The sequence below is a fragment of the Podarcis raffonei genome, chromosome 1 (assembly GCF_027172205.1).
Source record: "Podarcis raffonei isolate rPodRaf1 chromosome 1, rPodRaf1.pri, whole genome shotgun sequence".
Lineage (NCBI taxonomy): Eukaryota > Metazoa > Chordata > Lepidosauria > Squamata > Lacertidae > Podarcis > Podarcis raffonei.
The window spans coordinates 85128009-85141278 of record NC_070602.1 but is presented as its reverse complement, the minus strand read 5'-3'; the positions used below and the strand labels follow the sequence as shown (position 1 = coordinate 85141278).

At 50.0% G+C, this 13270-nt stretch overlaps 1 protein-coding gene across 1 annotated transcript; it reads left to right on the top strand.

Annotated features, from left to right (window-relative positions):
- Positions 1–605: 605 nt before the first annotated feature.
- On the top strand, positions 606–12927 carry LOC128420019 (uncharacterized). Its single transcript, XM_053401385.1, has 7 exons — positions 606–1397; positions 4981–5187; positions 6169–6339; positions 7090–7221; positions 8583–8755; positions 10653–10916; positions 12152–12927. Exons 1-7 carry the CDS (start codon positions 911–913, stop codon positions 12347–12349), a joined length of 1632 nt encoding a protein of 543 aa, XP_053257360.1. The 5' UTR covers positions 606–910; the 3' UTR covers positions 12350–12927.
- The last annotated feature ends 343 nt before the right edge of the window (positions 12928–13270 follow it).

Here is a 13270-nt window from a genome sequence, read left to right as displayed (position 1 = left end):
CCTTCATTCATTCATGAAAGAGGCCGTTGTTGCCTTCAGAAGCGCAGTGTTCAATATATACCGGCTATGAACGTGGATTATTTCAATTCAGGTTTAATATGAGGGAAGTTAGTAACACGGATCCCACCCGCGAGGTCTCGTCCCTCCGGGTGTGAGCTGCAGACAGTCTTCGCATGAAAGGGCGGTGCACACGCTGAGCTTATGCTCGAGAGTTCTGTGCCCCTTGGAACGATGTTTCCATTAATTGGAATGGGAAACAGGAAAGCCACACTAACAGCCCAAGCCTTACCACTTCTACTCAGATATAAACCCTCGAAAATTCAACGGGCCAGGTGGGAATTGTTGCGTAAGATTCTACATCGACTCTCCTTTTTTGGGGGGGAAAGAGGTCGACCTGGATAACTCTCCTGGGTGTTCGTCCATGTCCTACCGATGGTTAATGATGACAAACACACTCTCCATATGTTTAGAGGCCCTTTTCTTCATTGTTGCTGTACATTTTTCAGGGCTGGGCCAGTTTAGAAATTTGAAAAATAACTGCTTATGCCTTTCCTCGTGCTGCCTCCTTCCTCTTAACCGAAGGCGCCCAACTGGGGGGGGTCTAAATCTGTCTTGGTGGATTCTTGTCGTTCTCCGTGTGGAGAGCAGACGAGGGCGCCGGGAGAGGAACGAGCCGCCCCGTCGGAGAGAAGCAGCAGGGGCAGCAGGGTGGGGCAATAGGAGCAGCCCAGGAAGCAGCAAAAGGGGACGCGGGTCTGGGAGGGACGCAGTCCTCGGCTCCCCCCACCCGCAGCCACCTCCGTCTCCTCCTCCTCCTCCTGTCGGGGCAGGGCGGGGACTCGGAGCCCCGCTGGCCGGGCAGAGCGCGCGGAGCTGCTGCGGGGCGCACGGCGAGGGCTCCAGCCGCCCCATGGCCCCGCTGCTGTTGGCGCTGGCCGCTGCCTCCCTCGCTTGGCCGTGCGCGGTCGCCCCGTCGGGGAACCGCTTCTCCGAGGCGCGGGTGGCGCGCTGGGCGGCGGCGGCGCTTCGGCACGTGGCGGCGGCGCAGTGTCCCGAGCGCGGCGGGCTCTTGCCGCGGCCGCAGTGCCAGCGCCTGGCGCGCCTTTCCCAGGGGCCCGGGCCCGCCGTCTATGTCTCCGAGCCCGCCCGCCCGGGCCACAAGGTGCGGGCGCTGCTGCCCGACGGCTGGGGAGACAGGCCCGGCGCTCCGCCCTTCGTGGCCGGCCGCAACCAGAGCGGCAGCCCGCTGCGCCCCACCGGCGCGCCCTCCGCGCAAGACGCCATCCTCGTGCTGGACCCCACCCCGGGCGCCAACTTCGGCCACCCACTCCTGCTCTTCTATGTCGACTTCAACGTCAGCCCGCGCCGGTGCCGGAGTCGCGACAGCCTCTACGTGGGTGAGTGAATGCCGCATCCTCAGGCCACGCGCGCCCCGTGGACGACCACTCCCAGCAGAGAACATATTGGCTTGCGCCCATCCCACCCCAGGCTTCCTTTTTCCTCCCGTTCCATGGTGCCAGGATCCAGATCAGATCTGGCATTTGTGCTCAAATCTGCCCGCATTTCAACCCTAACCTACAAGGAGCAATCGTATAGAGGAGCCTGATCCTAAGCATATGCAGGACACCCCCCCCCCCCAGCATCTGATCTGCGCTGTAAAGGCGTCTACATCAGATGACCCGGCATAAAATAAGGTGGTTTAAATAAACGTTGTACAGCGGTTAGATATGAGATCCAGTCATATCTGAGGGCCAGTGCCGCTCTGGTTTACAAAACAGGCACTTGCACCTACCCTTCCCTTCCCCAAGATTCAGTATCCCAACTGCTGCACCCTGTCACCCGCCTTATCATCGGGACATTCTTTTCTCACGAAAATTACTGGCTGGTTTATGCACCTTAATCCTCCTTCTGGTGTTCTTCCTCACGCACTGGATCACCTCTTCAGATATTTTGTAGCTTCTTTTTCAGCATCGCTTGGGGCAGAGTGCCCTTTGCCCCAGTATCTTAAAAGACAGGGAAGAGAATGTTGAGGCGGGAGATAAACTGTCCAATAAAGTTTCCACTGAGGATGGGCTAATCTGGAATTAATTAAAAGCAGTTTTTATATTTGATTGATTGATTGATTGATTGATTGATTAAAAGCATTTCTAGGCTGCTTAATATTAAAAAACCTCTAAACAGTGTACAGAAATCCACAAAAAAGAAAATTAGACAGTATCCTAAAAACAGATAGAACATTAAAAAACAGCAACCCAGGAAAACAGTTATTATAGAATCAGGGTTCCAGGAAAAGCTTGAGCCAAAAGATACGTCTTTTCAAGAAAATCAGCTGATGGATGATACTTCAGGTATGGCAGAGGGAGAAACATTCCACAGTGTAGGAGCAATGTTTGGGGTTGCAAGATGATGTCCTCCCAGATAAGACTGAGGAGTAATTTGGGGTCTCCACCTTGTGACTTGTCTCTGTTGCTCGAGGGATCTAGTTGCCTGCTCTGCAGTAATCCTGGCTCTTCCTCTTTGCCAGACACTGATTTCCATGGTAGGAGCTAAAAGCAGGGTAGAGGGTTTGGTGTGAGATGTGAGGAGCACCTGCTTACTACGGACTGATCTTTGGGTTCCCTCTGATCTTATGAGCCAGTGAAATCTGTAAGGAAGGCTGCCTGGCTTCTCCAGCATCCTCCTTTCACATATGCTCCTGTTCTCATCTCCTCTGCCTTCCACACACATGCTTTTATAAGTGCAATTGGCAAGTGCAGTTGGGACTTTCAAGGCTCCAGGAGTGTTTCCTTTCCATCAGTGAGCTGTGTGTGACGCTGTCCCTAGGTCAGTCCTGTATGCAGTGGCATCCTGAGACCAGCCTGCAGGGGTTACTTGGAGAATTTGGGATAGCCAAGAGAAAGGATCTACTGCTGGAGGGGCATCTCCAGTTCCCTTCTGGGACGCGCTGGGGAAAACTCCATCCCTACAGCCTTACATCCCTACACCAGAGGAAGAGTTTGGTACAGGAAAGTTAGAAGGTGCTGCAGTGCAAAGGGTGACAGGTGGAGGCTCAGTTGGGTGGAATCTCTCTCGGCATGACTGTCATTGATGGGCTAATACTCAGGGTGTCTTTCAGGGCTTAGTATGAATCAGGGTTTAGCCCTTTGAACACAGGAATCCCAGAATCTGTGGTACAAGATATGTGACAGGAGGAAATCAGCCAAATACTTGTGCTAGTGCAATAGGATTCCCTCCCCGCTGTGCCATCCCCAAATCTGATCCAGGGGGTTGAGAGGAACACCCAGAACAGATTTAGGGGGTGTGCAAAGGGGAGGAGAGGGAGAAAGCATTACATTGTGCAAGGAGAATTCCTTGCTCTTCGGCGCTGAAAATGACAGTTTATCTGTGCCCAGGGAGTGTTTCCTTCACATCAGTCTTTCTTGCTGATGTTGAAAAGTAGGATTGTTGTTCTAATCCTAAACCGTCTCACCTGGGAGTAAACTTCATTGAATTCCATAGGATTTGCTTCTGAGTAGACATAGTAGTATTAGTTAGACATGCTTAGTTAATTAATTGATTTGTTCTATGTAAATGAGGAAATAAAAAATTATGAAAGGGGGGAAAGCATCCTTAAAAAGAAATATATTTATGTGCATTATTGTATATTGCAAGTCCCATATTAGAAGAGATTTTCACTCATGTGGCTGAGACAACAGAGGAGGAATGCATCTTCTTTCTTTTAAAAATAATTAACCTTCATTATTTTAAAATGATTAACTTTTTGTGTGTGTGATTAATCATGGAGTCCTTTTTTTAGCCTATCAGAAATGTGTTCTAATCCATCAGCCTTGTGAATTAATTAGCCAAGCATTGCAGCCTAACTAGCAACCAACTCCTTTCTTATCCTCTCCATTTTTGGAGGGAGTTTTATACCCCATACTTTACACCTCTAGGAGGAAATCCTCTTTTATTCTGCTTGGGGAGACAAGATTCTGACTTGGTTCTGCAGAGTTTTCAGTAGAGATGTAGTATGCACAAGTGATTATGGCTTGTTGTTTTAATATTTTTATTGAAGTTTTAGATAATATATACAAACAAGAATGCAAAAAATATTGTGAAGCCCCAGCAAACCAGGAGGCAAATGGTCATAAACAGTATATAATAAGACAAAATAAAGAAAAACAAGATGTATATTTTCTCAGGTCTTTCCACAGGGTTGAGGGTGTTGCACATGAATGCTCTATAAACTACTCATCGATCACAACTGAAGCAAAGATTCATTCCCCTCACCTGTTCCACAGAATCTAATAATCTGTTGGAACCTTTTTGAACTCTGCTTGTCCCATGGAGAAATTAAGAAAATCAAGAAAATTAAACCATGCACTAAAATAAAATAATATTAATGTATATATAATAATATATTATTCTGTGTCCAGGGCAGCTTTCTACCAGTTCCATCTGGTATGCCAGCTGAGACCCTGTCTGCCTGTGCACTGTCTCGCCAGAGTGGTACATGCTCTGGTTATCTCCCACTTGGACTACGGCAATGCACTCTGCGTGGGGCTACCTTTGAAGGTGACCCAGAAACTACAACTAATCTAGAATGCGGCTGTCAGATTAGTGACTGGGAGCGGCCACTGGGCCATATAACACTGGTCCTGAAAGACCTCCATTGGCTCCTGGTACATTTCTGAGCACAATTCAAAGTATTGATGATGACCTGTGAAGCCCTAAACAGCCTCGGTCCAGTATACCTGAAGGAGCGTCTCCGCCCCCATCTTTCAACCCAGACACTGAGGTCCGGCTACAAGGGCCTTCTGGCAGTTCCCTCATTGCAAGATGTGAAGCTACAGGGAACCATGCAGAGGGCCTTCTCGGTAGTTGCACCCGGCCTGTGGAACAATGTCAAGGAAATAAACAATGATCTGACTTTTAGAAGACACTGTATAGGGAACTTTCTCAGCAGGTTTTATTCCAGACATGTTTGTTCTTTGCCTGCAGGCGGATACGAATGCTTGATTCCAGCCCAGAGGAGCCGCTGTGAGAACCAGCTGAAGCGCCGACCGGGCCGTGGCAAGGGAAGGAGCCAGCGGTCTGTGAGACGCATCCGCCGCGAGGAGCCCCCCGTCGGTCTCTGTGAGATCCATTTCCTGCCCATGGTAGTGGGGGCACAGGACCCCAAACACCTGCAAAAGCTGAACTGTGTGGGTAAGTCCCTGGATTGGACGGGCAGTGGGGTGGAGGGGGGCAGGGTTACAGGATCAGGATTGTAAACCACAAAGGAGACTTCCCCACTTTCAGGATTTAGGAAGTCCAAAGGTTGATACGTGGGCAGTGGAGGAAGAGGGGATGCAGCAGGTAGATGACAGTCTGGCTCAGTGGTTAGATTGCCTGGTTAGGACCTGGGAGACTGAGGTTCAGATCCCCACTCAGCCTTGAAGCTCATAGGGTGACCTTGGACCAGTCACTGTCTCTCAGCCTAACCTACCTGGTTGTGAGGACAAAATGAGAAGGGGGAGAACAATGTGACCACCTATTTATTTATTTATTTATTTATTTATTTATTTCAACCGTTTTTATACCGCTTAACACCTTAGTCCCTAAGCGGTGTACAGTAAGGTTAAAAAGATACACTAATCAGTTAAAACTGTAAAAAAGCAGAAAACTTTCTTAAAGTGCCTGCTGAAACAGAAAAGGTCTTCAAAAGGTGTTGGAATCTCAGCTGGAAGGAAGCACCACAGAACTGGAAGTTAATTGTCCCAAGTTTGCCCTTGGCCTAGGGCATCTCAACTCACCAATCATTTTCTTATTTCCTGTGTCCAGAGGTAGATCTACTTTGAAACTAATGGAGTTTGAGCTTCAGGGCCTTGAATCCTGGCAGCGCCCCAGAAGTAACTTCTGTCCCAATTGCTTAAAAAAAATAATGGGTCTCTTAGACCCCATATGAATGGATTCATTTTTTGTTGTCTATATTTCAATAATCCCAAGGTCTGAGAGTCTGTAGCACAGATGTTGTAAAGGTGTGGTGATCTGTTGTGGAATGACCCCATTGAAAATGATAAGAGTGGTTACCCAGACCTCGTTGCGAAGGGACCCCCATGACAGTTCAAGTGTCTGTCTGGGTCTGCTCCATGGGCCTGAGATTCTTTCCCCTCCTGCTGTCCTGCTACACTTCCTTTTCTTTCCCAGATCTCCGTGGATACAGCCCCTGCCCAGAGCCCCTGCCCCTTGTGAGCTCCAGCTCCACAGCCGCTTACTGCGAACTCAACAAGAACACGCGGCGCTGCCACCGGCAGCAGCTTCCGCTGTACAAGTCTTGCCGCATGTACCAGACGTGTGACCACGCCGTGCTGATTGCAGGTGAGAAGTGGTGCCTGGGGGCTGTGAGGAGCTGCTGGTTCTGGGAATCTGAAGCCATCAATGGTGTGAGGTGAAATTTTTCCTAGGGTAACAGGGCCAGAGGCACCAGCTTGTGATGGCGATTGCAGGAGGGGGGGTGTGAGAGAGCATCGTGCCTCCCTCCCTAAGCCAGGCAGAAGCTTCCCAGGCCAGGTGGGCTTTGGGAAGGTGGTGGAAGGACTCTTGGGCTTGGTTGGAGCATCGCGCTTCCCTCCCTAAGCTGGCAGAAGCTTCCTGGGCTTTAGGAAGGAAGTGCCAGGCATGAATACGTCAATATTCTAATTTAGCAGGGACATTTAGGGGACTAGCCTAGTCCCCCAGTCCACTGACCATACACCACTGCAAGCCATTGCATTTGGCCAGCGGATAGATGAGGGTGAATCTGATTGGAGGCTCAGCCTTGTGCTGCGTCAGCCCATTGGTCCACCTAGCTGAGTATTGGCCACTCTGACTGGCAGTGGCTCTCCAAGGTTTCAGACAGCGGACATGCCCAACCTTATCTGGAGATGCCGAGGATTGAACCCGGCTCTTTCTGTGTGCAAGTACATGCTCTGCTACTGAGCTACAGCTTTGTTCTACTGGGCATGAGCTTAAGGGGCCCCTTTTCTCCTTGAGGGGCAGTGTTAGTGCTCCTATGCCCCTTGCAACCAGCTTCAGCCTCTCTTCCACCATGTTTTTCCCCCTGGATTGCTTACCGTGCTTCTCCCCCAGGTGGCTGGCAGGAGCAGGTCACCTACCCCCGCCATGCGCAGAACCTGCTGCTCTTCTACCAGATGCTTCGACGCAACGGCTTCCGCCAAGAGCACATTAAGGCCTTCTTCGCGAGCGAGGGGCAGGCCTCAGGTACCAGCTGTCGGCTGCAAGGGTGGGATGGGGCTCTTGGTTTCCTTAGGGGGGGGTGACTTTTCAGTGCCCATAGGTAGGGCTGGGCGATAACCTGGCTTTCAACATTGTGATATATCACCAGCTAAATATTGTGATAGACTGATATCTCATGATGTCTAAAATAAGGAGGAAGGAGGAGATAAGTCGAGATACTTTGCCCGGCCCTACAGCTGAGCAAGTCCCAATGCTGCTCCTGCTCACTCAAGCTGGAGGGACTTCCTTAAATTTCAGCATCAGCTAGCTTCACAAAACTGTGCTTTCTGCTGGCTGCTTCCAAGCGCAGGCACAGGCACACACACACACAGAGAGAGAGAGAGAGAGAGAGAGAAAAGGGAGGGAAGAGCATCTGCTCATTCAACTCAGGGAGACACAGAAGCACTGGGTGGTTTCCTGTTTTTTCCAATATTGTGATTTGTGCATAATACGTACGCTCACGCACATATGTAATTCATGATATATTGCCGGGTCATTTATTTTGAAACAGTTATCGCAATGGGGCCAGAAACTGGTTTTAAATGATATATCAATATATCCCCCCCAGCCCTACTCAGGGGTGTCGGGGCGCCATGAGCTGCTCTTCAGAGGCAAGACTCTGTTCTTGGCACTTCCTTCTCCCTGCTACCAAGGTTCTGCATTGGGGGGGGTGTATTGCATTTCAGAGTGTCACCCTACTTGTCCATCCCACTTGAGAAAATGCTGGGTGTGAATGCATAAGTAATCTAGCCCTGGGGAAATCTTGCCTTTGGGTTACACGTCCCTGCAAAAATTACAGGCCTGCACGGCATGGACCAAACCACCTGTGGGGCATTTTGCAGAGTGGGCTAATGAGGGAGCCTAGCAAATATTCCCATGCTGCTCCCAACTCTGGCCCCTTCCCAGATGAGCAGGATGTGGTGGCAGGGAGCAAGTGGCGGTAGGAGGAATGAGGATGCCACGGGGAAGGTGTTCCCAAACTGTGGTCAAGCTGCTTTCAGGTGGTTCGCATTAAATACTCAATTGTATTTTCATGCTTCTTCATTTTTCTTTCCTTGCGTTTTATTACACTACAATTTGAATCAACAGAACGCAATAAAACACGTATAAGGAGGACTCAGAATACAGCTTGAAAAATCAGGCAGCATCTAGCATGGTATATTCTAATTGGTACAACAGAGAGAAAAAAACATTAAGTGGTGTGCCAAGACCAATGGTTTTTGGGTGATCTGTGGGAGGGGGGACTGCTGCTTTGGTGTACAAGACTGGAGTGGGTTAGAGGGAGGAGACAGGCTTGTGGGACATGGGACTAGCAGATCCCTCTCTCCCTCTTCTTTTCCGGACAGTGACTGTGGAGATGGGCGACGTGCACCCAGCCACCGAGAAGCTGGCCATTCGCTCCCACCTGGCCCTGGTCTGCAGGAGCCTCCACTGCGCCGACTCGCTGGTGCTCTACCTCAACAGCCCAGCAGCCAGCGATGGCACCATGCTGCTGTGGGATGCCAACCGTAATGGCATTGTAAGTGGGGGGTTAGGGCTGGAAGCCAGGGAGAGGCTGTCTAGGAGGAGCAGGGCAGCGCTTGCCCATGGAGCCACCAACATTGGCTGTCCCAGGCACTCGTCTCTCTACTCCCCTTATGAAACATCACAAGCCATTTCTGTATTGATTGATTGAGTGAATTTATATACCACCCTATACCCAGAGGTCTCAGGGCGGTTCACAGAAAAGATCACAATATATAAAATCAAAATAAGTACAATAACCTAATAACACCTCCCCCAAAAGAGCCACGTTTCAAAAGGGTATAGGAGACAAAATGAACCTGCTGCTGTTTTCTTTTTTTGAGGATATTTTTAAAAATTGCCAAGCCAAGCTGATCTATCATCATTGTTCAGGTATGATGGGAATGGTCCAGTTTTTTTAGCCCTTTGGCCTTAGCTATGATAGGAGGAAGGTTCTATCCCATCCTCTGTCCCCACTATTGATATCAACCCTCTTCTAGTGGAATTTTGCATGTGCAGACAAAACCCTCCAGAGCTTAAGGATGGATGGGGTGTGTATTATCAAAGGATGGTGGGGTGGCATGGATATAGGTATAACATCACTGTAGGAGGAGAGAAGGGTATGTGCCTCTTCCCTCTCTCCCTCCCAGCCCTCCTCTGGTGCACAGCCTCTATATGTGAATTAACGTGTGGGGGCACAAGAAATACAGTACCGCACAAGTTACAAAGTGGTGCTGCTTATTTCACAGCAGGGATATCATCTCTTGGGGCACATCTCTTGCCAATTTATTGGGGGGAGTAACCCACCAGGTAAGTTAGGCAGAGGAAGAGACAGATCAGAGGGAGAAATACATTGAGGAAATGGTCTAAATTAGTCCCCATGAGCAATGCTATTAAATAGATTATTTTGTCAAGGAGTCTGTGGCTCTGCCCAGGAATTGTCTCCAGGTGAATTGAGACAGCTGTACGCTGACCCATAGAAAGCCAATAGGAAACTTCATTGCTCCTCACTTTTAAAAAGTTAGAATTTTGAATTCGTGACAATAGCCACAGCCACAGGCCACCTGCCCAGTGTTCAGCCAAGCGCTGATGAAAGTTGCTTGTTGGGGAAAGCTACAGGCTGGTGCAGAATAAAGCAAGCAGCAGCAGGAGCAGGTTAACTTACAAGTAAAACCGATTGGAGGTTTTACAGCAGTCAAGCGGTATATGCATCTTGTTAAATGAATGAACCCTACTTCATCACGATACATTCAAAAAAGGACCTTGGCTATCGATGCTAATGTCACCTGCGTAGCCAAGCAGGGAATGGGGGTGCTAACAATATAATGCATTTATCACATGGGGGTAAGCCAATATCAATTGCTTGCAGGGAGCTGTGAAGTCGGGGTGCCAAGTGAACCCAACTGGGGCAGGAAAATGCGGAGCAGCTGCCTAAGATGCTTGTGCACACATACAAAGCGGCACCAGCCCTTCTCAAAGGGCTGCATTTGGCCATTTGCCAAGTTTCCTTTGGGGTTTCCTAGGCTGGAAATGGAAAGTGAAGTGAGCCACTTTTGGCAGTGGGGTGAAGGAGGAGGAGGAGGTCATCCCACCTGTCCCAGCATGTCCTGGGAAGCCCGACTGGAGGAAGGAGAGATGCTGACAGAACTGCAGGTGGAGGCTGCAGCCCTCTCCTCTCCTCTGTTCCCTTCAAAGGGCCGTCCAGCTCTTTCATGTGTGCCTGCAGGGAGAAAACAACACCGGCCTTTGCAGTGGGTGCTCGCCCTGTCTTGCTCTTCCCCATTTAATCCGCTCCTTTTAACTCCCAGGCAGTGGAATCCCCTTGATCTCCCAACTGTGGAGCGGGGAGGGGTGTGCGTGTGTGTCTGTGACCAAGGGGCAGGTGCTGATGAGCTGTCCCTTCCCTGCAACAGGCAGATCCTAAGGAGCGGTACCCCATCTCGGAGCTGCTAGCAGACCTGGAGAGCTGCAACGCTCGCCGGGTTCTCCTCTTCCTTGACCAGAGCTATCCGGGGCCACTGACAAAGAAGCTGCGGGCATCACGGCGCCATCCCAACGTGGTGCTCATACGTAGCACCACCACCGCCACTGCCACTACCGCCAGCGGTGGGTCAGCTTTTGCCGAGTTCTGGGCCGGACTGCAGCCTGACCAGTGCCTCCTCCAGCATTTGTTGCCGGTAAGTGCCATGGAAGGAAGGTGGGCAGTGATTGTTCGGAGTCCAAGGCGTGGTGTTTGCAGAGCATAGGAACATATGGAGTCAGGCTAATTGTCCAATGTTGTCTACTCTGGCAGTGGCTCTCAGGTTTCATGTTGCCTGCTGTCAGGTCCTTTTAACTGGGGACACCGGGTTTCGAACCTGCTACCTTCTGCATGCATATGCTCTGCCACCAATTTATGGTCCCTCAAGAGATGGCAAGGATGCATTTGTTTGTTCTGGACATAAATACCAGGAGGCTCAAAATAGTGATTAGGAAGCCCATCCTCAAATTGCTTTTGGCAGGTGGCATTAGCAACAGGTGTCTCTCCAGTTCAAAGTGGCTGCTTCTAGTGGCAGGATCACTAACTGGGTGGCAGCACTCCCTGGGCTCTACTCCCAGTTCCAGGGGAGGGGAGAGGGGAGTAGGGACATTGGTGTTTAGCCAGTTAACATAGATGAAAACTGGCCTGAGCTGTGCAGCAAGTTCAGGGCAGATCACAGCTCCTGGTAAGGCCAAGCCATCTTATGCACCATCTTGCAACCAGTTTGGTTTCTCCTCTGTGCGTAGGGAAAGTGTTGGGAATCAATTGGGCAGCACAACAGACTGAGAAATAAATGCTTAGGTGTAGAGGCAGCAATGCTGAAAACTAGAACTTGGCAAATGGCCAGAGCCAACCTTTGCTCATGTAACTGACACACAAGCCATCTGTGATGACAATTAGAGATTGACACCTGAAGTTTGTGGAAGGTAGCTTGCACTAAAGGAGTCTTTTGATGTGCAATATGGCACATTTGGAAAGAAAAACATGTGTTTTATTACATCCCACCCAATTAGTTTTACTGCTCAAAAACAGACCATTGCCATTAAAAGGAAAAGGAGTGTACATTCAAGGTAGTTTGAACTGATTTTTTAATCAAGTGCAATGGATCCAGGCTAAATTGGTTAATTCCAAGTGATGGCACAGGGTTGGATGCAACAAACTAAAGGAAGTCACTGAAACTTACCATTTTTTAGAGCATGTGGAAGCCAGCCAGGCAGCCTTAATTCAGTTTGCTTTACTGGCCATCCTTACAGGCCAATTGTCTAAGATACTTAGATAATGTACCTGAAACACTGATGCGTTGGAAGTGCTATATGAACATTAATGCTGATGACAGATTGAGTTGTGGCCCAGGGCAAACTTAAGTGAAGCAATCTCTCTCGTTCCTTGCAGGTGGGTCCATGGTCTGCAGTCTTTGGCTCGGGCACCCCAGCCCAGCTGCTCAACGTCTCATTAGCAGGGGCACCCTGCCACTCTGTGCCACCCCTGGGGGAAGAGGAGCGCCAGCGCCGCTACCAAGGCTGCCAGAACCTCCCCACCATGTTGTGGTACCAGAGCAGGCACCAGCAGCTGCAACAGGACGACGACTGAGCCTCAGTGGGGTGCTGCCTTGCGACTTTCCTCAAGACTGGAGCCCCACTGACCCTTCCCCCACCCCCATGAGGTTCTTCTTGGCTTCGGAGGACATGGGTGGCGTTAGCGATAGCTAACAGACAGGATTGTTGCTGTGCAAACTGCTGCACAGGACCCTCAAAAGCCGCTTCCGGCAGCCAGAGCTAAAAGAAGCCAGGTACACACACACATATATAAATATATATATAGCCAAGCCTATTCTGGCATCTTCAGATATGGCCAAGCATGCGGACGGAAGCAGTAGGGTGACAATCATTGCTAGACTAGTAAGTCAGAGCACCACAGAAGTATGGGAAGAGCAAGTGGGGAACAGCAGCTGCCCTAATGCAGACACTGTGCTGCACAAACACACACACCCCTCCGAAATATGGCAGTTTCCTCCCCCCTCCCCTTTTACTTGGGAGCTAAAGTTGAAGAATTCTTGCATGTAAACCCTAAAGCACCCTCTGCTGAGAGAGATTGTGGGAATGGGGAATGTGCTGTAAAACAACCAGCCCCTTGAATAAAAGGGCCAATGTTCCCGGCTTCCTCCTTCAGTTGCTGTTTTAACTTGTTGTGGTGCCTTCTTGGAGTTAGAAGCAGTAAGGCAACAAACTCATGTCTGACGCTGCAAAGATAAAGCTGAAACTGATCAGAACTAGGGATTGGCTCCTTTTCCCCTCTGTGTCTGTTACTCTCTCCAGCGCTAGGTCCATGGATAGTTCTGTCTAAAGATCTAGGGGCAGAATTCCCAGAGTCTTGGCCAGGGCCACCATCACTTGCCCACACAACCCAAGACTACCTGGAGATGAATGGCTTTACAGTAGGAACCATTTAGGTCCTTCTGAAAGCGGCCTCCATAGAGCCACCAAACAGAAAAGCAGCTACCTGGGCTGGGTA